The sequence below is a fragment of the Macadamia integrifolia genome, unplaced genomic scaffold (genome assembly GCF_013358625.1).
Source record: "Macadamia integrifolia cultivar HAES 741 unplaced genomic scaffold, SCU_Mint_v3 scaffold1048, whole genome shotgun sequence".
In the NCBI taxonomy this organism is placed as follows: domain Eukaryota; kingdom Viridiplantae; phylum Streptophyta; class Magnoliopsida; order Proteales; family Proteaceae; genus Macadamia; species Macadamia integrifolia.
Window position 1 is genome coordinate 167,170 of NW_024868066.1, and position 26,226 is coordinate 193,395.

At 39.5% G+C, this 26,226-nt stretch overlaps 1 protein-coding gene and 1 non-coding gene across 4 annotated transcripts; one reads left to right on the forward strand and one right to left on the reverse strand.

Annotated features, from left to right (window-relative positions):
* Nucleotides 1-9,802: 9,802 nt before the first annotated feature.
* On the forward strand, nt 9,803-9,909 carry LOC122062488. The gene has a single exon (XR_006134990.1). It is a non-coding gene; the product is annotated as a small nucleolar RNA R71 (small nucleolar RNA).
* An 11,752-nt stretch (nt 9,910-21,661) lies between these two features.
* LOC122062487 (zinc finger BED domain-containing protein RICESLEEPER 2-like) lies at nt 21,662-23,253 on the reverse strand. 3 transcript variants are annotated; one of them, XR_006134988.1, is made up of 3 exons: nt 22,641-23,253; nt 21,958-22,547; nt 21,662-21,852 (listed from the first exon to the last, which is right to left on the reverse strand). XR_006134988.1 is itself a non-coding variant. In XM_042626134.1 (2 exons), exons 1-2 carry the CDS (start codon nt 23,184-23,186, stop codon nt 22,185-22,187), a joined length of 909 nt encoding a protein of 302 aa, XP_042482068.1. In that variant the 5' UTR covers nt 23,187-23,253; the 3' UTR covers nt 21,824-22,184. The 3 variants fall into 3 exon arrangements, 1 of the variants encoding a protein (XP_042482068.1); XR_006134989.1 differs by having other exon boundaries at nt 21,944-22,547; XM_042626134.1 differs by having other exon boundaries at nt 21,824-22,547.
* Between the last annotated feature and the right edge of the window lie 2,973 nt (nt 23,254-26,226).

Sequence of the window (26,226 nt, forward strand, 5' to 3'; positions counted from 1 at the left end):
TAGGTAGATTGGGTGCCTAATACCTTCCCAATTCTGTAACCTTACACTTACCCTAAATCTCTAGACTAGACCAACTTTCTGGCCCTTTCTTCAAGAATTGGACCCACCCTTGGGTCCTAGGCCCATAATCCTATGTGGCGACTCCAAACCCCTTTTGCATGATCCCGATCCCTGTATTGGACCATCATCAAATCCCCATCTCCAATGATGAACTTTACGCTCTTGCTAAATAGGCCTCTACGTATTTCTAAGCGGCGGTACGATGGTGCGGGGCCCACAGGCAAAGCACACATGACACACCCCTTCCTCATGAAAGAGAAAGAGAGGAGAAAGGACGGGATGCAAGTCCTTTACACCCCCAAAAGGGGACGAGAGGATATCATCTTCCGGTTGCTACCCTCACAAAAGGAGCAGGATTGGAAGTATGAAAAGGATGCTCAAGAAGGAAAACATACCATTGGGCCTCTGGAACCAAAAGGGGCGTAGACTATTCTCTCAAGGAAGCATAGTCCCTATTCCGATCTAGGAAGGTGTCATCCCATACTTCTTCAGCCAACCCCTCAACCTGGTCTGTAGAGACAAGCTCTGGATGATGCATGGTAGGTGGAGGAAGACAAGAAGGGAAGCGCATATCAGAATCGAACCACTGGAGAGTGACCCTCTCCCCCAAGTACCAACCATGGCACCAGAGACCCCTGAATAGAACCCGACTCTCTGTCAAGTGTCTGGCCTGAGTGACCTTACCAATGTTAGGGAACCTAAGATGCCTAGAAGGTCTCCAGGTAGCTTACAAGTTCAAAAGAAGCAAGTATAGCACAAGACAAAGGAAGAATCAACGCCAAATATGATTGCGACCCCTGAGTATCTGCCCATTTCTCCATCTCATGGCCACAGGAAAGAAAAATGTCTGAGGAGCCTTCAATATGGGGGCCATGATCTCCAAATGTTCATAACACCAGGGCTGATTTGAAAAATCAAACTAAGGAAGTGTAGTCAAATAAAAAGAAATGTGTGAATGGATAAGAAGCTACCTGGAGAATGTAGCCCGCTCCCTTAAGGCCCCGATCTCCATATGATAAAAAATCAAGAGTCCACAACAGGTAGGCATAAGTGGCCCCGCCCCAATCCCAAGTGTCCAGCTTTTGAAGGTTCCAAAAGAGGGCAGCCATATGGATGTTTACCCCGCCTCGGAGGTCGTTAAAAAGACACTGACCCACAGTAAATAGGAGAAAAGAATGGGTCACCTGTGCAATGGTACCAGGGTTCACCTTTAGGCAAATCCTCCACCAGCGAGCACTGATCTCGCCTAGGTGAGCGTGTTTCTGATCATCCTGGATGTCAACACCAGTCAGGTCTGTGAACTCCCCTACCGTTAGAGTCTCAGGCAGGATTAGGGGCCACTCCCTAAATGGTATGCCTGTCAAGGCATAGAAGCATAAGGGCGTGATGGTAATCTCGTCTACAGGGAGATGGAAAGAGTGAGTACTTGGCCACCACCGGGTCAATCAGGCCTCCCACCAATGCCGGGCTGAACTTTCTGGTCACCAACGGGGTCAATCTGCTTCAGGTAAGATGTATCCACAATCCCCTTGACCCCGTGAGAAAGCACTTTGTACCAATCCCAGGGTGAATTCGGATGGCCGTATCTGGCTAATGCAGGTGGTTTTTCCGTATTGGACCCTAAAAATAAAAAATAAATAAAATAATAAAATGAAAAGTAACAAAAATAATGAATGAATAAAAAGTAAAGACTCACTCATGTGCCCCATATGGAGTTGCATACGTGATCCCGAGTCCTCTAGAGCATCTGTCCAGCATACCAATCTATGGGACCCTCATTTCCTTGAGCTGGAGTACTATGACTCCCTACACCATTGTTTGAGATTTAAAATGTAACCGCAAGCGTACGGATCAGTGTAGCTACGGGTCGAACACAGGAAGAGCAACCACTTTATTTTTTATTTCTTTTAATAATGCGAAAGTGAACTGATTAATGGTTGTGATCTAATTCTAATTACCGTCCTAAACATATGTATCTAAAATAACGTCATAACCATTCGTCATCTAAGAATTTAAAGACGCAAGCCACGCAATTAAAATTAAATAAATAAATAAAGGAAAAAAATGCTGAAATAAAAATAAAGTAAAAGAAAGGGAATAAAGCTAGAGAGACTCACAAGTAGGTTTCTCTACTTAGCTCGAGGGATGCATCATAATATGAGCTTCCCTACTTGACCAGAGAGTCACTCTTACAAGGGTTACTCTACTTGACTTTAGAGAAAGGGAGACAATTAAAATAAAAGCAATAAATTGATGGTTCTATGGCCAGGAGGGACAAAGCCAACACATACACTAGCCATGAACCTTGGGGGAAAGGGATAGTAATAATGTAACGACTGAAAATAAAAATCCTAAATTAAGAAAGAAAAGGTAGTCAGAAGAGGGAATGAGAGGGGGGAGAGAAGACTACTGAAGGAGCCTACTTACTTGAATCAATGCTTGAACTTGAAAAACAATTGCTCCACGGCTCGTGATCTTGTCACCTAGATCTAAGCCTAGAACTATAACTTAAAAAATTACAACTCAATTGCATAAATCATAAACATAAAAGGGCTGAATAAAAATAAAAGAGTGCTTGCATTAATTGAAATAAAAAAAAAAACTATTACAAAAGTGATTGAAGAAAAGAACTAAAACTAAAGAGAGAGCAAGAGAAAGAGAGAGCAACTAAAAAAACTAGAAGAAGAATGAATTGTCTCTCCTCCTTTTACATGAGTTGTATTTATAGGGAATGGGGAGGTAGGGTAACAATTTTCTCTTTCCTAAAAGAGAGAAACCCACAATTGATTGTGAGATCTTTTGAGACCAAAAGTGCTAAGGTGGAGGAGAGAGAAGAGAGAAATAAATTTCCTATAATTTTTTTCTTATTTTCTTTCCTTTTTTTTTTTCTAATTTATTTTTCTTCTTTTTCTCTCCTAGGGACGATTTTCTTCCTTCTTGCTTTATGTGATTTGGACAATCTTTTGGTGGATGATGATGTGGAGGAGAGAGAAGATTTGGACAATCTTTGTTTCTCCCCTTTTTTTCTCTTTCCTTTTTTTTTTCTTCTCTTTTTGCTTCCACGATTTTCCTTGCTTCTAATTTGATGTGGAAATCCCCTCCATGCCCTTAGTGCTTTAAGTGAGTGAAAAGCAGGAAATCTTCAACAAAATTCTCTAAAAAAAACAACCATGAGATTCGAACTTGAGACCTCTTGGTGAGCAAGGGAATTTTGTACACCATAGCTCACCAACTACACTAGGTAGTTGTTATCAAAAACAAATCTTCAATTACTTAAGGATGTGGTCCATCGATCCTTGTTGGCATTTAAAATATTTCTTGTACCTCTGGGACAACTGCAAATGGGCTGGTTCTGCATCTCGGTTCAGTTCTGATCCATTATTCTTTTTCTGACCCGAAAAGAATAATCATTTGTACGGGTGACCAAACGAATGTGTACTTTTAATTGAACACGTCCATCTTGCTCAAAATTTTGTCCTCTTCGCAACCATAGAAAGAAATATGACCTCTTTACGTGTAAAATTGAAGATATAACGCCCGATAATCCTTAAGGCCTAGAGAGTAAAACCCAAGGTAGCTCCATTCTAAATATGTAAAATGCATGTTTTACTACCCTAGATTTCACACATAAATGTGCTCATCAGAATTCCCCCACACTTGGACTTTGCTAGTCCTCGAGCAAAACAAAAAGAAAAATAATAAAAATAAAAAAAACTAACTCACTTTCGTAGGAATCACGGTTGCACTTAGCATGTGCAACAAGCCTTTAAACCCCTAGGTCACCCCTAGTGGACGAGTTGTGTCTCGTGGGTGTTTGCAGTGAATATACACCCAAAATTCAGAATAAAATCCCAACTTTGGCTAAAGGTAAGGCCCATACCAATCCGGAGCAAAGATAATTTCTCTTACAAGGGACCCCCACAGTTGAACTTTTATTACCTTTTATCAATTCCAGGCACTAGCATATTTCTTAATTTGGAACTCACCTTGTGTCTTCCAAAACATCCTTATCTTAGGGCAAAACCACTTGTGAAGAAATAGGGAACCAATGACTAAGGCGGTGGAGCATTTTTGACCAAACATGTTACCAAACATTAATGACATTTGCACATTTTCTCTTTTTTTTTTTTCACTAATAAGCTCTATTTTACTCCACTACTTTTGGCCTGAATAACATGGTGGAGCAAACACCACACCCAAGTTACTATGTAGTTTCGCTTTTTGCATATGTCCACAAAGGCAGTGATGCTAGAGTTACTTCAGAAGTTTCCTCCCAAGGAATTTCGATCAAGACACCACGCTTCCTGAGGCGCAATGCCCTGTCTAGTTCCAAGGGAATCAACTCTTATTCTTCTTTATACCACATTTCACATTTCATTTAAAATTGTGCATTTGTCAACCCATGACAAATTAAAAAGAAGGTCTCAACTCCAAATCAAAAGTACAAGGAACCCACAGACTTACATATGGTCCATCACTATAAAACATGAGTCTCTTATTTTTTAAAAGAAAGTCTCATCTCAAAACACATGCTTGTTTCTTTCTTTTCAATAAGGTTTTATACGTTCAAAATGGGTACCTTAGTCAAAACTTTTATTTTCATACATCAAGCAACCGAATGGTCTGATCATTAGCCAAAAACCAAAGTAGGACTTCATCCTTAGCAAGCTTAAAAATAAAAAGAAAAACAAACAAAACAAAGTGAAAAAAAAAACAAAAACTAGTTTCCCTCCCCCACACTTAAGTCATGCAATGTCCTCAATGCATGGAAAGAATTAAAAGCAAAGACAATGCAAGGGGGTCATACCTGATTAAAAGTTAGTCATCAGTGTAAAGAGGTTCATGGAGATCCATGACCTCTTCACTATTAGTAGTAGGAAACTCGAGGAACGGTTTCAAACGCTGACCATTAACCTTCGAAATTACCCCTGTTCTTGGATTCAAAATCTCCACAGCTCCATAGGGATATACATTATGGACAATAAACGGGCCATCCCATCGGGATCTAAGTTTACCAGGAAAAAGATGCAATCGAGAGTTGTACAATAAGATCTTATCATCAATTGCAAAATATTTGCGCAGAATGTGCTTATCATGGAAAGCTTTGGTATTTTCCTTGTAAATCCTAGAACTTTCATAGGCATCATTCTTAAGTTCTTCCAACTCAGATAGTTGGAGCCTACGATGAATTCCCGCATCAGACAAATCAAAGTTAAGCTTCTTAATGGCCCAAAAGGCCTTATGCTCCAACTCAACTGGTAAGTGACAAGCTTTCCCATACACCAAACGGTAGGGAGACTAACCAAGGTCGGTCTTGAATGCAGTCCGATGGGCCCACAAGGCATCAATGAGCCTAAGGGACCAATCCTTACGGTTGGGATTAACAGTTTTCTCCAAGATTTGTTTGATCTGCCTATTAGACACCTCCACTTGGCCACTAGTTTGGGGGTGATAAGGGGTAGATAACTTATGGGTGATCCCATACTTTTTCATTAGGGCCTCAAAAGGCCGATTACAAAAATGAGTACCCCTATCACTAATTGTTGCACGTGGTGCACCAAAGCGGGAAAAAATGTTCTCTTTGAGAAACTGGACCACCACTTTGTGGTCATTAGATTTACAAGGTATGGCCTCTATCCATTTAGAAACATAATCAACGGCCAAAAGTATGTACAAATTCCCAAAGGAATTAGGGAATGGTCCCATAAAATCGATGCCCCATACATCAAAGATCTCAACTACCAAAATAGGGTTGAGGGGCATCATGTTCCTTTTATTGATACGGCCAAAAGACTGGCAGGCAGGGCAAGCCTTGCAAAAATCAAAAGCATCTCTAAAAAGAGTGGGCCAATAAAATCTGCATTGGAGAACCTTTGCGGCAGTCTTCTTAGGTCCAAAGTGTCCACCACATGCATGATCAAGACAAAAAGAGAGAATGGAATGTTGCTCATGATCAGGAACACATCGTCGGATAATCTGATCTGGACATATCTTAAACAAATAAGGATCATCCCAGAAAAAGTGCTTAACTTGGGAATGAAACCTATACTTATCTTGGGTGGACCAGTGATCCGGAGTCACACCTGAAACTAAGAAGTTGACGATGTCAGCAAACCACGGTTCACTGGACATTACAAATAATTGTTCATCTGGAAAGTTCTCGTTGACTGGAGAATCAACAGTTTGACTGGAGAATCAACAATCAAGGAATTGGGAAGTCGGGATAAATGGTCTGCAACTAGGTTTTCAATTCCTTTCTTATCCCTAATTTATAAATCAAACTATTGCAAAAGTAAAACCCACCTAATGAGACGGGCTTTGGCATCCTTCTTCTGAACTAGGTATCTGAGGGCAGAATGATCAGTATACACCACCACATGTGAACCAACTAAGTAAGACCGAAACTTTTCTAATGCAAACACAACAGCTAAAAATTCTTTTTCAGTGGTTGTATAATTGAGTTGTGCATCATTTAAGGTCCTACGAGCATAGTAAATGACAGTGGGTAACTTATTAATCCTTTGACCTAAAACTGCTCCTATAGTAAAATCCAAAGCATCACACATCAGTTCAAAAGGTTCAGTCCAAACAGGTGGTTGAACAATGGGTGCATTGGTCAACTCCTTCTTAAGTTGCTTGAAGGATTCTAGGCACTCTTTGAAAAACTCAAAAGTCTGATCTTTGACAAGTAATGAGGTGAGAGGTCGGGCTAACTAATTAAAGTTCTTAATAAACCTTCTGTAGAAGCCTGCATGCCCTAGAAAAGACCGAACATCCTTAATAGATTGAGGAGGTGGTAAATTATCAATTAAATCCACTTTGGCTCTATCTACCTTAATTCCCTCCTTGGATATTACATGACCTAAAACAATACCAGATTTAACCATAAAATGGCATTTCTCCCAATTCAAAATCAAATTCTTAGATATGCACCTTTTCAAAACTAGGGAAAGATGATGAAGACATTCAGAATATGAATTCCCATTAATTGAAAAGTCATCCATAAATACTTCTAAGAATTTTTTGACCATGTCAGAAAAAATGCTCATCATGCATTGTTGGAATGTAGCAGGGGCATTGCAAAGCCCAAAGGGCATACGCCTATAAGCAAATGTTCCATATGAGCATGTAAAAGTGGTCTTATGTTGGTCCTCTAAAGCAATTGGGATTTGGTTATAGCCAGAATATCCATCAAGAAAACAATAGTATTCATGTCCAGCTAACCTCTCTAACATCTGGTCAATGAATGGCAATGGGAAGTGGTCCTTCTAGGTTGTCGCATTTAACTTCCTGTAGTCAATGCACACACGCCATCCTGTTTGGACACGGGTAGGGATCAACTCATTATTGGCATTAGGAACTACAGTCACACCAGACTTCTTAGGCACTACGTGAACTGGGCTTACCCATTGGCTGTCAGAAATAGGATAAATTATTCCATGATCCAAGCACTTTAGGATCTCTTTCTTAATGGCTTCCATCATCACTGGGTTAGCTCTTCTTTGGGGTTCCGTTGATGGTTTGGAATCCTCCATAAGATGTATATGATGTTGCACAATGGAAGGGCTTACACCCTTGATATCAGCCATGGTCCAACCTAGGGCTTCCTTATTATCTTTTAACACTTTAAGTAACTCCTCTTCCTGGCTAGAAGTCAAATTTGAAGAAATTATTACAGGAAGAGTCTGGTCAGGCCCTAGGAAAGCATATCTCAAATTAGATGGCAACTCCTTAAGATCTAGCTTAGGGGGCTCAACTATGGAAGGTTTGGGAATGAAATTTGAAAGGGGTCCTAAGGGCTCCACAAGTGTGTGAAGACTCAAGACTTCAGAAAAGAAATTTTCATTATCATCATCCAACTCATCCATACACTCTTGGAATTCTGAATCAAAATCAATATCAAAGTTGTAATTAAATCATCAGAAAAATCCAAAAAATCCTCAAGCATATTGATCTCTTCTTCCATATGTGGTTGCTTGCTAATCCTAAACATGTTAAACTCAATAGTTTGTTACCAAAAGATAATCTTAGGAAACCATTCCGGCAATTGATTAATGCATTACTGATAGCCAAGAATGGTCTTCCTAGAATTATTGGGATCTCATCCTTGGTTGAGAAGGGCTTAGTATCTAACACAATGAAATCAACAGGGAAAATAAATTCCCCCACCTTTAGTAAGACATCCTCAACCATCCCTTTAGGAATCTTAACAGACCTATCTGCCAACTGAAGAGTAGTTCCAGTGGCTTTCAATTCTCCTAATCCTAGTTGCTTGTACACATGGTAAGGTAAAAGATTCACACTTGCGCCAAGGTCAAGTAAGGAATGCTCAATATAGGTGTTGCCTATGACACAAGATATGGTAGGGCTCCCTGGATCCTTGGCTGCTATAGGGCTGAGTAATTATGGAACTAATGTTACTTGCCAAGAACGCCTTTTTGGGCACAATAGTGATACGTTTGTGAGTACACAAATCTTTTAGTACCTTTGCATAGGCGGGGATCTGGGATATGGCATCCAAAAGAGGGATGTTCACTTCTACCTGTTTGAAGACTTCTAAAATTTTATCCATGGAAGCAGTCTTCTTTTTGTGTACCAAGCGATTAGGAAATGGGATAGGATGAACATAAGGACTGTTAGGGATTTGCCCCTGTTCAGAAGAATCATTTTTGGTTTCCTCACCCAAATCATCTTTAGTTTCAGAAAAATCTTTAGGTTCATCAGACGAACCTGGAACAAGAGACACACTTGTGTCCTCAATTGAAGAAGAGTTAACAGGAGTAATAGATGGGGAAGATTTAGGAACGCTCTGTAGGTACTCTCTACCATTCCTAAGGGCATAAACAACATTGCATTGGTTAGAAGGCCCTTGTTGAGTCTGACCTTGTACTATATTCAGTGGTGCATTAGTTGGTCCTTGTAAACTAACAGGTTGATGATACCTAGGGTTAGGCTCTGGTTGACTGGGTAAAGTTCCCTTCTCCCTCTCACGCATAATTGAGACAACTTGGGTAAGTTCTCTCGTAAGATTTTGATGGCTTGTCATGAGGAGGGCCATATTTTTTTTCAAGTCACTTATTCTACTTGCCTCTCCAGTGTTGGTAAACCCAGGGGGTTGCTGATAAGATGATAAGAGAGGGGCCCTAGGAAAACTCGCCTGAGGTCCTACATTTGACTTAGGAAAAGTATTTGGGAAAAAGATTGTTGTGCAAAGGGAGACCTTTGGGGTCCGGGTTGACCTTGATTATAGAAATTGGAAGGTTCTGCTTGGTTGCCCTGATTCCAAGAGAAATTTGGGTGATTTCTCCATCTTGGATTGTAGGTGTTACTATATGGATTATTCTGGTATAAGACATTAACACTATCATTAGAAGTGCCCCCAGAGGTGTTGGGGCATTCTTCTATGATATGTCCAGGGGATTGGCACCAAGCACAAATCTTAACCAAATTGACTGATGATGGCTCTCTAGGAACAATAGCCTCAATCCTCTTGATTAGGCTATCCAAATGGGCTTCCTTGGCTACTATCCCATCCACAAAATATCCTTTTCCTCCAATGGTTCTTTCACTCTCTTGGGTTGATTCCCACTCACGGGTTTTGTCAGCTAAGTCAAGTAAGAATTCCCATGCCTTTCCTTCATCTGTAAAGGATGTGAATCCCTCAGGGCACATAGACTCTATCATTTGTTTAGTTGGGTAATCAATACCCTCATAAATTATTTGACATAAATGCCATAGGTCTAGGCCATGGTGAGGGCATTCTTGGAGTAGATCCTTGAATCTCTCCATAAGTTTGGAAAATGACTTACTAGGCTTTTGCCTAAACTGAAGGATATCACTTCTAAGCTTATTGGTCTTGTGAGTTGGGAAAAACTTCTTAAGGAAGACAACTGTGAACTGTTCCCATGAGGTTATGGAATTTGTGGGTAACCCATACAACCACTTCTTAGCTTGGTCTTTCAATGCAAAAGTGATAAACCTAAGCTTAACAACATCATCAGAAAGTTGTTGGATCTTAATTAGAACACATACCTCTTCAAATTCCCTTAGAAATAGGTATGTATCCTCAGAGGTCAACCCATGGAAGTGGGGCAACATGGTGATGTATTGAGATTTGAGTTCAAAATTATTGCCCTAGGCTTGTGGTAGAACTATGCAGGAAGGTTGGGCTGTTCTAGCAGGGTAGAACCTATCTTTCAGAGATTTAGGTGAAGGGTTTTGCTGTTGGTCTCCCATATTGAAGGGTTTTAAAGAGAGCAAACGTATATGGTCACTACTTGTTGGATCTCTTCTTTCTAACCGATTCTTAGTATTACGTACCCACTTAACACTCATGCAACAGAAAAACTACCCACAACTAAAGTAAGACAAGCACAAAAGAATGGATAGCAAAACTTTTTTTTTATTATTATTTTTTTGATTTTTTTTTATTTTTTATTTTTTATTTTTTTGGTTTTTGGGAGCTTACCGACAGGGATCCGGGGTTGCTCAGGTCAATTCCTGAGGTACTGCTACAGGGCGAAACCTGTCTTTATCATACTGTGAGGCATGGCGACCTCCACTGATACAACTATTATTGCAAGTTGTTCTTCTCAGGAATTCAATAAAAGAAAAGGAAAAATATAAAACAAAGCAAACAAAGCACTCCGATTTACCAAAAGAAAGTGAAAAATAACATGGAACTGTCTCCCCGGCAACGGCGCCAAAAACTTGTTTGAGATTTAAAATGTAACCGCAAGCATACGGATCAGTGTAGCTATGGGTCGAACACAGGGAGAGCAGCCACTTTATTTTGTATTTCTTTTAATAATACGAAAGTGAACTGATTAATGGTTGTGATCTAATTCTAATTATCATCCTAAACATATGTATCTAAAATAACGTCCTAACCATTCGTCATCTAAGAATTTAAAGACGCAAGCCATGCAATTAAAATTACATAATTAAATAACTGAAAATAAACAATCCACGTAATTAAAAAATAAATAAATAAATGAAAAAAAAGCTAAAATAAAAATAAAGTAAAAGAAAGTGGATAAAGCTAGAGAGAGACTCACAAGTAGGTTTCTCTACTTAGCCCGAGGGATGCATCATAATATGAGCTTCCCTACTTGACCAGAGAGTCACTCTTATAAGGGTTTCTCTACTTGGCTTTAGGGAAAGGGAGACAATTAAAATAAAAGCAATAAATTGATGGTTCTATGGCTAGGAGGGGCAAAGCCAACACATACACTAGCCATGAACCTTGGGGGAAAGGGATAGCAATAATGTAACGACTGAAAATAAAAATCCTAAATTAAGAAAGAAATGGTAGTCAGAAGAGGGAATGAGAGAGGGGGAGAGAAGACTACTGAAGGAGCCTACTTACTTGAATCAATGCTTGAACTTGAAAAAAAAATTGCTCCACGGCTCGTGATCTTGTCACCTAGATCTAAGCCTAGAACTATAACTTAAAAAATTACAACTCAATTGCATAAATTATAAACATAAAAAGGCTGAATAAGAATAAAATAGTGCTTGCATTAATTGACATAAAAAAAACTATTACAAAAGTGATTAAAGCAAAAAATAGAGAAGAACTAAAACTAAAGAGTGAGAGAGGGAGAGAGAGAGCAACTAAAAAAAACTAGAAGAAGAATGAATTGTCTTCCTTCCTCTTACATGAGTTGTATTTATAGGGAATGGGGAGGTAGGGTAACAATTTTCTCTTTCCTAAAAGAGAGAAACCCACAATTGATTGTGAGATCTTTTGAGACCAAAAGTGCTAAGGTGGAGGAGAGAAGAGAGAAATAAATTTTGAGAAATTTCCTATAATTTTTTGCTTATTTTCTTTCCTCTTTTTTTTCTAATTTATTTTTCTTCTTTTTCTCTCCTAGGGACGATTTTCTTCTTGCTTTGTGTGATTTGGACAATATTTTGGTGATGATGTGGAGGAGAGAGAAGATTTGGACAATCTTTATTTCTCCCCTTTTTTTCTCTTTCCTTTTTTTTTTCTTCTCTTCTTGCTTCCACGATTTTCCTTGCTTCTAATTTGATGTGGAAATCCCCTCCATGCCCTTAGTGCTTTAAGTGAGTGAAAAGCAGGAAATCTTCAACAAAATTCTCTAAAAAAAAACCATGAGATTCGAACTTGAGACCTCTTGGTGAGCAAGGGAATTTTTGTACACCATAGCTCACCAACTACACTAGGTAGTTATTACCAAAAACAAATCTTCAATCACTTAAGGATGTGGTCCATCGATCCTTGTTGGCATTTAAAATATTTCTTGTACCTCTGGGACAACTGCAAATGGGCTGGTTCTGCATCTCGGTTCAGTTCTGATCCATTATTCTTTTTCTGATCCGAAAAGAATAATCATTTGTACGGGTGACCAAACGAATGTGTACTTTTAATTGAACACGTCCATCTTGCTCAGAATTTCGTTCTCTTCGCAACCATGGAAAGAAATAGGACCTCTTTACGTGTAAAATTGAAGATATAACGCCCGATAATCCTTAAGACCTTGAAAATATAAAACCTGCAAAAAGAGAGTAAAACCCAAGGTAGCTCAATTCTAAATATGTAAAATGCATGTTTTACTACCCTAGATTTCACACATAAATGTGCTCATCAACCATCTAATCGGAGCCCTCCAGGAGTCCTCTTCCTTCGTTCGGTCATATTTTTTTCAAAATTACAATGAACCCCAAGAAGTTTCACAATTTACAAAAAAGTCCAAAAAGATTTCAAATTCTCCAAATGGCTCCCTCCTCAAGAACTTTGAATATCTTCAAGGGAAATTTGGAGAAACCCGACAATATGTAAAGAACTTCAAATGATCTTCAAATCTTCGAGGAAATTTAAAAACCCGAGCTCACCCACCCACAACTCGCTCTCAACTTGGAAAAATCGGAATGACAAGTGAGTAGGGGGGACCATTTTTAAGGTTCAAAATTCATTTTTTGTTTAAAAAAAAAAAATTAGATTCCAATTCCAAGGCATAGCTCAAAGATTCTTACCACAAAATACAAAATCCAAATCAAATTTCATATGGTAGATAAAATTTACATCACATTCATGTGAAAGGTGAAAATCAAATGGGAAGTAAAATTTAAAGCAGATTCATGTGAAAGGCAAAAATCCAAATACAATCAAGTTCATGTCATATTCATGAAAAGAAAAATTCAAATCAAACCCAAAGCAAATCAAGATTCCAATTCAAAGGTTTAAATTCAGGAGTCCCAATCAAAGGTCAAAAGGCAGAAAAAATTAAGAAAAAGAATCTCATTCAACCGGCCCTAAGTGGCCCAATCCCATTGGTCAATTCCCTGGACTGGCACATGGAAGCCTAGCCTAAGAAAAGCCAGGAACTGAATACTAATGTCTTTTACAGGATTGAAAGAGCAACGAATTTCTTCTCCATAATTGACAGTGCCATATAGCCCAGATTGGTTCGAAAGACCTAGCCTGGAGACCAAATAGCCCAGATTGGTTTTAAAGACCCAGCCTAGAGACCAGATAGCCCAGATTGGTTCAAAATATCTAGCCTAGAGACCAGATAGCCCAGACTGGTTCGGAAGACCCAGCCTGGAGACCAGATAGCCCAGATTGGTTCGAAAGACCCATCCTGGAGACCAGATAGCCCAGATTGGTTCGCCTGGAGACCAGATAACCTAGATTGGTTCGAAAGACATAGCCTGGAGACCAGATAGCCCAGATTGGTTCGAAAGACCCACCTTGGAGACCAGATAGCCCAGGTTGGTTTGAAAGACCCAGCCTGGAGATTAGATATCACTAGACTGGCACATAGAAGCCTAGCCTAGGAAAAGTGAAAGATCAAGTGCTAACATCTTTTATAGGATTGAAAGAGCAACTAATTTCTTTCTTATAATCGATGGCCCAGGTAAGATCCTAAACTGAGTAGTTAAAGATATTATCTGTTGCATTTTCCACTCTGTCATTAATGAGTAAGATGATGGTAGTACATGCTCTGGGTGATAATATGTGGTTCTTTTCTTCGACCTTCGGCTATTGGCACAGGCCTTAGCCAAAGAGGGACATTCTATAGACACCTAATTTTATCACCCTCACCCAGCTATGATGACTTATGGATTTTGGACGTGAATTCTCGCTTCCGATCATTAGAGATAATAATTGACTAAGGTAACTCAACCCAGAAATAGTCTATACTTACCCAAAATTCCCAAAAATCTCTTACGAGAGAAAAGAAGGGTCCATTTATAACTTTTCATATACGAAGGAATCCGGTCCAAGGTGACCATATAGATGCAGAGTACTTGGAATCACGATTCCAAAGATATATGGAACGTCAAAATCGCATCATCGGATTTCCCGCAGTCATTCCCAGAAGTTACTCCATGAGCGTCCAAACCCCGCCCATACAAGCACCCACACCATACCATGAGTGCCCAAGCTCCACCCATGCAAGCACCCACACCATGCCATGAGCGCCCAAACCCCGCCCATGCAAACACCCACACCATGCCCCGTGAGCCCCGACGCCCCCCATCAGAGCCCTGTGTGCACCGGCCCAGAACCCCCAATCCTTGGCACCCCCGCCAAAGCCCCGGCACCCCCGTTGGAGCCTCCGTACCCCTGCCAGAGCCCCAGTGCCCCGTTGAGCCCTAACACCCCCACCAAAGCCTCGGCACCCTCGTCGAGTTTTGGCTCCCCTGCCATTGATCGGAATCATTATTCTAGTGTCCAGATTTGTGAGGGGATTCCTTCTTCACCTGTTTGTGTACTCGACACGGCCCAGTTAGCGTACCCCACATCGGGACCTCCCATTGGCCCAAAAAAATCTTTTCACACTATTGGCCAAAAAAACAACTTTTTTCCCCATTGGCCAAAAAATACCCCTTTCATCCTATTGGCCCAAACAAACAACTTTTCACCTCATTGGCTAAGAAAATTCACTTTTTAACCCCATTGGCCAAGGAAATCCCTCTTTCCTCCCAATTGGTCCAAAAAATCTATAAATACCCCCCTCCCTTTGGTTTTACACACTCAAGCCTCTTAGTGAGCATTCCTTGTAGAGAAGCTCTTCCCTCTCTCCTCCCCTCCCCCTTGAGATTCTTTAAGTCTAAAGAGAGATCTTCATAAAATTCAAAGTGTTCTTTGAATCTTCAAAGTTCTTCAATCATCTGAATTTTTGAGTGAGCATTTTGTGTAGGAGAAACTTTGCCTTAGCCTCCCCCCTTGAGGTTCTTCAAGTCTTCGAAGTGATCTTCATAGATTCGAAGTGTTCTTCGGGCCTTCGAAGTTCCTCTATCATTTGAGTTTCGACAAGCCCTCCTATAGCCTATTCCTAGTGAAAGCTCTACCGGAGTGCCACCTCAACCTAGCCCTCTTATAGCCTATCCCCAGCAGAAGCTCTGTCAGAGTGCCACCTCAACCAAAGTCTAGAAGTAGTCCATCCCTAACGGAAGCTCTGCCGAATTTTCACCTTAGCCAAAGTCTAAAAGTAGCCCATCCCTAGCATAAGCTCTATCAAATTGCCACCTCAGCCAAAGTCTGGAAGTAACCCATCCCTAGCGGAAGCTTTGCCGAATTGACACCTTAGTCTAAGCCTAAAAGTAACCCCGCTCCTAGCGGGAACTCTATCTAAGTATTACCACAGTCAGCATCTCTCGAAAAAAGAATTTGGAGGTCAAGACCATCTTCCCCTGAGCCTGGAGAATCCATAAGAAAGTTCGTGCCAGCACTAATCAAGGGTCCACCCCTCTTGACCCGAAACAAGGGTCAAGCTCAGGTATAATTTCACCCAAATTAGCATAATGTAGACTTTATATTGACCTTGCTTTAGTATACATAATTATTTAAATTTAGTCAATGTATATATGTGTAATAACTTAGCTATGCATGAGGATTAAGAATAATTACGGAAAATGTTTGTTCTTAAGCATCCAGTAGGAAGACCGTTTGAACCGGGTAGATTGGGTGCCTAACACCTTCCCAACTCTACAACCTGACACGTATCCTAAATCTCTGGACAAGACCAACTTTCGGACCCTTTTCTTAGGAATTGGGCCCACCCAAATGGTCCTAGGCCCATAATCCTAGGTGGCGACTCCAACTCCTTTTGTATGATCTCAATCCCCCGTATTGGACCATCATCAAATCTCCATCTCAATAACGACCTTTTCACTCCTGCAAAATAGGCCCCAACGTATCTCTGAGCGGTGGTATGGCAATGCGGGGTGGGTAAGTACACAAGATACACCCCTCCCTAAGAAAGAAAAAGAGAGGAGAGAGGGTAGAATGCAAAGTCTTTTTTTCCCTCCCACAAGGGGGGAGGAGAGATCTCTGGCCACTATCCTCACACATGGGGTACCCATTTGTATTGTCTCCGACTGTGATGCCAAATTTACCTCCAAATTCTGGAAGTGGCAATTGGGACACAACTGAATTTTAATACAACATTTCATCCACAGATAGACAGGCAGTTAGAGAGGACAAAACAAACTCTAGAGGATATGCTGTGGGCTTGTGTATTGGATATGAGCTATAGTTGGGATGAGCACTTGTCACTTTTAGAGTTCTCCTACAACAATAGCTACCAAGCTACTATAGGTATGGCACCCTATGAAGCCCAATATGGTAAGAAATGTAGAACACCCTTGTATTGGGATGAAGTTGGAGAAAGAAGGATCCTAGGCCCGGAACTAATTCAAGCTACTTGTGAGAAAGTGGATGTGATCAAGGAAAGGGTCAAGGAAGCTCAGTCAAGGCAAAAGAGCTATGCTGATGTCAAACGAAAGCACCTAGAGTTTGAAGTTGGTGATAAAAATTTTCTCAAAGTGTCACCAATAAGCGGAGTGAAGAGGTTCAGCAAAAAGGAAAAGCTAAGTCCTCGATACATGGGACCTTATGAGATATTGGGTCGAGTTAGAGCAGTAGCCTACCGCATTGTCATGCCACCTGAACTGAAAGGGGCTCATAATGTATTTCATGTTTCAATGCTCAAGAAGTACATTCCCAACCCAACTCATATTTTTACACATGTACCCCTTGGACTTGACACTAATTCGAGGTAAGTGGAACAGCCGGAAGAACTCATTGATCGAAGAGACCACATTCTCCGCAATCGGACTGTTTCCCCTGTACTGATCAAGTGGAGGAATCACTCCAAACAAGAAGTGTCTAGGGAACGTGAGGATGAAATGAAAGAGAAATATCCTCAATTGCTCGGATTACCAGGTACTTCAAATTTCGGGGACAATTTCTTGTAAGGTGGGGGAGAAGTTATACCCACGCTATAAAATTCCTATTTTAAATGTACAGATGAGGCACCGGAGGACATCAGTACTAATGAATATTGGGTAGTAGCCGTATTTTGTTGGGAAGGGAAGGATGGTCCCACTTGCACTTGCTACTCATGCCTAAAAAATTGGAAGCGGTTCCAGGCACAAAAGAAAAAGTTAGTCAAGCCCTCACACTTCACAGAGAAAATCCCCGAACCTTAAAATGTGAAAAATACCAAGAGGTGGGGCCCACATACTAGGAACACCTTGGGACAACCCTCCTCAACTTAAAATCCATTTCAACATAAAGGGAACCGATCCAGCCTTCATAGGTGAACACCTCCTATGAAAATACCGGCCAAAACTGGGTTATTTAGCAGTGGGGCCCGAGCTCTCGTACCTGTGCACCCCAAACCACCTATATTGGTTGGTACCACCTACTGGGTGATAGATTAATTTATCTGGACACCCCGAGGTGGGTCCATTAGTGCCAAATGAGATATTAATCTAGTAATGAGTAAAAACCCATTTTTCTACCAAACAACCCTTAGTTAATTGACTATAAATAGAGACTATTACCATTCATTTCTCCACTTACCAAAGTAAAAACAAGGAGAAGGAGAAAGAGAAATAAGAAGAAGGAGAAGGAGAGCAAGGAAGGAAGAGGAAGGGAGGAGCAAGGGTTTTATGCGAATTAAAGTAAGCTCCACTCACTCTTAACTCTCATGTGCTAGTCTCTCTCTCTCTTTTCCCTTTCAATTGAACTAGTCGAGAATCGCCCCAATCGAATCTCCCTACCCACATGCCCTATGTACGAATTGGTTTGGGGATTCTGTGTGGGAACTAACTAGCATGTTTTGCCACTCACTTTGGGTGCATAAACCTCCTCCATAGGAAGCCCCATCAAAAACCCCCAATTTGAGCAAAACAAAACCTAAAAATGGAAAAATTTACTAAAACCCACTTTCCCACTTGTCAAAACTACAAATTGGGAGAGGAGTTTAGTGTAACAGACCCATCCTAGCAAGATTGATGGACCAATTTGAGTCCATAAACCCTCCATAGTGAAATCCCCAATTTGGGTAACTAAACCTTAGAAATGGTGGGTTTTGCCCAAACCCTCTATACCTCACCATTCAAATCCAAGGATTAAAGTATCGGTATCGGTCGTCGTATCGGTCAGTCAAAATTAAGATACGTATCGGAGGGTATCGTATCGTATCGGAGATACGCTAAGATACGCTAAAGATACGCACATAAATGGATAGGAAACACTTTTTTATACACATTTGCATAAAAAAATAGTTAAAAAAAGTTATATATAATATGTATTATGCATAAACAGTAAATTGAGAGTATCGCACTAAGAATCCAAGGTTTGTAATTGTCCCATAAATGTAAAATCTTTGTTTCCAACCTTGATTTCTACTTTAGTTAGAGAGAAAAATGGTTGGCAGCAACTTTGGAACAAAAACACCTCAAAAAATTACGTTTTTCTAAAAAATTACCCATTTTGGCCATTTTATGACCGTATTGGTACGTATCGGTGTGTATCGGTCGATACATACCGATACGCACCGATACATACCGATACGTGTCGATACATACCGAAACGTACATTTCACTTCAATTTTGAATTTTTCATAGAGTATCGGTACGTATCGGTGAGTATCGGTGCGTATCGGTGTGTATCGGTGCGTATCGGTGTGTATCGTAGGATACGTATCGATACATAAGGGTTTTAAAATTTTCATGATACGTATCGGTATGTATCGTGCCGATGCCTACCGATATTGATACGTATCAAGTTTAGATTTGTCTTCTCTAGTCTTAGCAATTCAGATTTGGTTTATTCTAGATTTGGTTTTTAGGGCTGTTAATATTTCAAATATCAACCAAGTTTTCAAGTTCAAGTATGAAAGTTCAAGTTTGTAGGCTTCTTCATAAGTCTTTTCTCCCCCTCTCATTCCCTCTCCTGGCTACCCATTCATTCTTAACTTAAGTTTTTAATTTCAGTTTTACTTTATTGTTTTCTTTTTCCCCAAGGTCCTTGGCTAGATGCATATGTTGGTTTTGCCCGTCTCTAGCTATGAAACCATTCTTTTATTGCCTTTAGTTTCAGTTATTTACTTTGCATCACTTTCCCTAAAGCTAAGTAGCGAAGCCCTTGTAAGAGTTACTCTCAAGTAGGGATGCTTGCATTATTTATGGTGCATCCCTCGGGCGAAGTATAGAAACTTACTTGTGTGCCTCTCTCTAGCTTTACTCCCCTTTTATTTTATTCATTTTTATTTCAGCACTTTTACTTTCAGTTATTTACTTTTTATCAGTATGATTTGAAGTATTTAAATTCCTAGATGTGTTGGTTATGACGCTTTTAAATGCATGTGTTTTAGGGCGGTGGTTAGAAGTAGATCACCATAATTAGTTAGTTCACTTATGCATTACTAAAAGAATTTTTAGATGCATGTGTTTTAGGGCGGTAGTTAGAAGTAGATCACCATAATTAATTAGTTCACTTATGCATTACTAAAAGAAGCCAAAAATAAAGTGGTTGCTCTCCTTATGTTCGACCCATTAGCTATACTGATCCATACGTTCGCCATTACTTTTTAAACTCAAACACTTACATTACCTAATTTACAAATTCAGCAACTACATTGCTTAGGCCCTATCCTAGCAGTTGGGTTCCAACCCTGGAATGGGAATCCCTCGTTTCCAAAGTCCAATACTTATTTATAAGAAGTTACTACGATGGCTGCAGGCCTATGCACTATCCCAAAGTTATGGATAGCATCCCACAACACCACTTAGCACTGCAGTTGGGTTTTGCAGCTTAGGGAACAGAACACCCATGCTTCCACAATAGTCGAGACCAAGGGTCTCAAAAATTGGGACACACGTGGTCTTACGTGCCGAAAATGTGGTGGTTTATGGAGTGCCCTCTGATGTTGCAAAAGCACACATCAAATACGGAAAAAGGAGTCACCACCTAGGATGATGGGCAGGGTCCATAATAATTATCTCTTCCTGAAAGAGAAGATACTAAGAGTCGTTGCCGAATAAGGGATAATCTTCACCCAAGATTCTGAATAAGTGTCAAATTACGAGGCGGGAGGGTGTTAGGCACTTGCCTCGCCTGACTCGAAGGTCAGTCTCCATCTATCTAGACCCATGTAAACCCTACTTGTCAAGCCAAACCTAAGTCATAGGTTCAATTCTAGTCTAGGTTGGGTTTAGATGTTTTGCCCTAATCTACTTCCTAGGTTTGTACGTACGTAGTGTCAAGATGGGTTCAAGTGTGTATATTTGTGTACAAATAACAAAAACACATGACATAATGACAAAGGAAAGAAAATAGGAAGGATACATAAAATAGAATGCTCACACATGAAGAGTACATAAAAAAAAAAAAAAAGAATATAAAAGAGACAATAGTAACGCATTTAAAAAGAATTACAAAAAAAGAGATAGCATTCATGGGCCCCCACATCAGAATTGGGCTAGATGATAGGCTAGCCCTCCCGTCACTTTAGAGATGGGAATGATCTAACGGTCCTATGTTATGGGCTAGTATTGTGGGCTAGCCACGCCCATCTTATGTTGTCGCATCCTAGTCTACGTAGTAGGGCTCAGTACGGGTGTCAATCGGTCGGGCCGATCCGGTTTCGGTCGGGCTTGAAGACTTTTAAAGCTTGTACTGTGTCCGCCCATTTAACTAATCGGGCTTAGTTAGTGAGGGCATGGTACACTTTATATTCGGTCGGTCGGTCTCGGGCTATAATCGGGCCAATAAAATCGAGCCTTAATCGGGTTTTAGTCGGGCCTTAACCGGGCCACGGACATAACCGGTTTTTAAATGGGCCTTCTTTAATTGTTGAGTTTAATTGTATTACTTCTTTAAATAGAGAGGAATCTACTCTCTTCCAAGTCACATATTTAAAAACATCACAAAAAATCCAAAGCATTGATCCAACATCCTCATAATTAAACTATTTAGAAACATCATAAAAAATCCTAAATCCTTATCCTGTCCAAGCATCCCACAATTAAAATATTTAGAATCATAAAAAGTCCTAAATCCTTGTCCAAGCATCTCATAATTAAAATATTTAGAATCATAAAAAGTCCTAAATCCTTATCCAAGCATCCCACAATTAACATATTTAGAGGAATCTACTCTCTTCCAAGTCACATATTTAAAAACATCCAAAAAAATCCAAAGCATTGATCCAACATCCTCATAATTAAATTATTTAGAAACATCATAAAAAATCCTAAATCCTTATCCTGTCCAAGCATCCCACAATTAAAATATTTAGAATCATAAAAAGTCCTAAATCCTTGTCCAAGCATCTCATAATTAAAATATTTAGAATCATAAAAAGTCCCAAATTCTTATCCAAACATTCCACAATTAACATATTTAGAAATATCACAAAAAATCTTAAATTCATATCCAAACATCCCCAAAGTTAAATATTTAGTTACATGACTCAAAATTATCCTGATTCCGTCCAATCTGGAGTGCTTCAACATCAATCCCACCTAATAGAAAATAGATGAAACATAAACATTAGTAAATGTAAAGATAAAAGATAGCGAATATGTCATAATCAAAGAACAAGAATGATATTACCCATGGAATTTCACCTAACAGACTAAACATTAGCTGCAGTAGAGGCATTAGAAGATCTTTGTGTAGGTTCTACTGTAATATTAGTATCACCACTCACATCCAAAGACAACACATTCCCCAAAGCATTAGCCAAATCACTGGCATCATCAACTGGTTCAGATTTAAAAGTGTACAAAATGAAGAAGAGGACATGTAAGATATTAAGATTATGACCAAAAAAATGCGACGAAGCAACATTTGTTTAACGGATGAAAAATGTATATTTACATAGTTTGAAATTACCTCTAAAGTCTACTCCGAACATCCAATCTCGAAGGCAAATCAACGCTTCAGCATTTGTAGGCAATAGCTTACTTCTGTATTTGTCAATAACTCTACCTCCAGCACTAAAAGCTGATTCAGAAGCAACAGTTGATACCGGAATAGCCAACACATCCCGTGCCATCCGAGAAAGATCACGATACTTTGATCCTTGTGACTTCCAAAAGGCCAATACATCATAATGCTTGATCGGATCTTTAATCCTTGGCTCTTTTAGATATAAATCTAATTCGGATTTATCTTGTATTACAGTAGTAGTAGAACTCTCATACATAGATAGCTCCTACAAAACAAAATAATCAAAATGAATAATGTAATATATTGAATTAAAATATATGTTTTAAACAACCAAAAAAAAAAACATAATGATTTATACCTCCCAATCTAAAACATCTCCAACTGTATTGTCCTCAATAGCATGTGATTGAAATCCCCTCTCTTCCTCAGTTATCTCCATGCACCGGTACTCTTCAAAGAGTCGTGCTAAGGTCGATTTCACAAGATTAAACTTTTCCATTGCTGTTGAATCCAAACTGTATATCTTATCAAAAGCATACCTAACAAAGATTAGCTTGTAACGAAGATCAAATACAACAGCAATAGCTAAAATGATGCTATATGAGTCCCAATACTTATCAAACTTCTTTTTCATTTCTTGTGCCATCTTTTTCACATAGTCTTCTCCCTGATTTATCGTTTTCAACAAAGACAAATGTATTTTCCATACATTATGAAAATACAAATTTGCTGTTGGGTACTTTGACCCAGACAATAATTCAGTAATGTCATTAAAAGGCTTCAAAAAGGAACATAAGTGTTCAATCTTTTTCCAATCCTCATTGCTTGGACACACTTTAAAATTTTTATCCACCAACTCTAGTTGTTGAAATGCAGTCTGATAGACAATGGCAGAATCAAGCATGTGATAAGTCGAGTTCCACCTTGTGGAAACATCCCCATGCAACCCTTTCTGACTTGGTATATCCAATTGTTTGTAGCATTCAAGAAACTTTACTTTCCTTGCTTGAGATGCCTTCACATATACTACACTCGATCGAACAAAATGTACAGATTCATCAATGCACTTCAAACCATCTTGTACAATTAGGTTCGATATATGAGCACAACATCTGTTGTGAAAAAACTCACCACTACACAACAATGCCTTCTTTAATACCAAACTTTTTTTCAAGTGCTCAATAAAACAAAGGTTAGCACCGGCATTATCTAATGTAATAGAGAAAAATTTCTTCTCTATGCCCCAATCCAACAACATATTTGAAGCAATTTCACATATATTAGCTCCTGTGTGTGGGGGTGGCATGATGCAAAATTTCAATAATTTTTTATGTAGTACCCATTCTGTGTCAATATAATGACAAGTGAGAGAAATATAGGAGTCAGTGGTTACAGAAGTCCACAAATCAGTAGTCAATGACATTCTACCATTGAAGGAACTCAAAAAATCCTTTATCCTCTTGCTTTCTCTAGTATGCAACTTCAAAATATCAGCCATTTGGGTATTCCTACTAATAGGACTAAATTGTGGGTAAAGATAAGAAATCAAAACCCTAAACTCTTCATACTCGACGAATACCAAGGGCAACTCATGTCTGACAATAAGTGTGGTAATCATATCTCGAACTACATCTGCGTCAATCCTCTTAGTTTTCAGTGCCACATTCCCATCACCTCCACCCAATAACATTTGAGCAACATCATTATTTTTACGCTTGAGGCAAGACTTAAGATGTCTCCTCAAACTACCAGTGCCATTGATAGATGAGTCAGCCAGATATATATTCCCACAAGCCTTGCATTTTGCTCTCTATCTTCCATCGGGATTTTTGTCTTTAGGGATATTAATAAACTCTTTTCAAACTATGGAAGTTTTTTTCCTATTTCTTGGTAAAGTACTAACTATAGCAGATGAAACAACTGGCCCAGTATTATGATCAGATGCAGTTCTTGAACTAGACGCACTAAAACCATTCCCTTTGTTTACTTCATTAACAGACATCTGAACTTCTTGATCTTTTTGATTTGACATTATGCAATTCAACTGAATAAAACAACAATAGAATGCAAAATAATAAATATAAATTGAATCTTCCTCAAAATAAAAACAATATTGTTCAAATTCATGTTAATAAGACTTAACATTTATTCAGTAAAAAATAAATCTCCACTAATTTAAGGTTTTGCATCGTTTCAACTCATTTAGGCAATAGATATCATAATCTAAGGCATGGATATATTTACAATCGAAATGCCAAAAAATTATTATGTAATCAGTGAAACATGCTTTCTACATGAATTATCAGTAAATAAAATTTCATACACATCAAGTGGAGCAAATAATGTCAAAGAAACGGTTAGTAACTCAATATTAATCCCAACAAGTACATGATGACATCATTAAATTCCTCAAAGGGGATGCTCCTTGAGGGAATTAAATGAAAATAAAAGAGAACCATATTTTAAAATTCAACCAAATATCTATTCAAAATCGATACTAACCCACATAACATCTACAAATATTAGACTCTCAAACTCACAACAAACAAATGAGAAACCAACAAAGGGAAGATCAACCGAAAACATTGATCCATCAAAAGTGAATTAGGAAGTGATGTACGGATTTTATTTTCATGAACATAAACACGGTATGGAATTTATGTGATAAATTCATCAAGAAGAAACAATAATGGAGCTCATAAAGCATAGCATGGATTCTTGTCATGAACAAAGAAAAGCATAAATAAAATTTCAGGTAATGGATTCATCAGGTATTCAGGTAGACCTGATATACTATGTCTGTATGTCATATACATCCAAATCAGAAGTCATATAAACATCCAACCACGGAACCACCGCAACTCTAAAGTCTAAACCATAGTGAAACCATTCAAAACAGATTTCTAGATCAAGGAAAAAAGAAAGATATGCACTGATCATGCGATTAACAATTATAGAATTCTAGGAATGGCCTACGCGTCAATAGAATTCTACAAGAAAATTTTAAAGAATAGAAAAAACAAACGAGTGAATAGGAAAAGTAACTAACAGCTTTGTCTCTGTCGTTGACGTGTGAGAACCTGCTCCTCCAAGAAGGATCAAGGATGTACCATTACCTGCGAGAAAGTAAAAACACCTTGAGCAGAGAAAATGCATAGAAACAGTGAAAATCAGAGAGAGAAAGAGTAGGTTCCACATAAAACAATCCATATGTAGTAAGGAGAACAAAAAACATCAGAAAGGGGGAACTCCAGATGGCTTAAGAACAAACCTGTGCTCGTCCTTGATTGAAAAATGAACCCAACTTCTCCCCCCCCCCTTCTACTGAAACCCACCGAGAGCAACAAGGATGGGAGTTGATCTTCAAGTCTTGTCTCTATTGGAGCTTGATGGATTAAAAATCAAGAATATGTACAAAAACTCCAGATGGCTTAAGAGCAATCTCAGCTTCAGTTAATTGAATTCAGTGAGTACGAACTCACCATCGCAATCAAGGATGAATGTTTGGACGACGACGACGACGCTCGACCCAGACTCGCAGAGCACAACACAGCAGCTCGCAGCCGACAACGATGACGACGCTCGACCCAGACTCGCAGAGCACAGCACAGTAGCTCGCAGTCGACGACGACGCTTGACCCAGACTCGCAGAGCACAGCACAGCAGCTCGCAACCTCGCACTGACCCCCAGAAAGCTAGACGATGACGACGACGACGACGACGCTCGACCCAGACTTGCAGAGCACAACGGCGGCCGCGACACTTCCTTTCCGTTAAACGAAGAGAAGAGAAGAGAAGGTTAATACTTAATACTAGGGTTTTTGGTTTTTTTCTTTTTAACTCTTTCATATGGGGGTAGAATAGGTATCTTACAACCAGGCCGGGCCAGGTCGGTGCAAAATAGACCGGTCTCGATCGGGTCTTAATTGGTTGGTCTCGGTCGG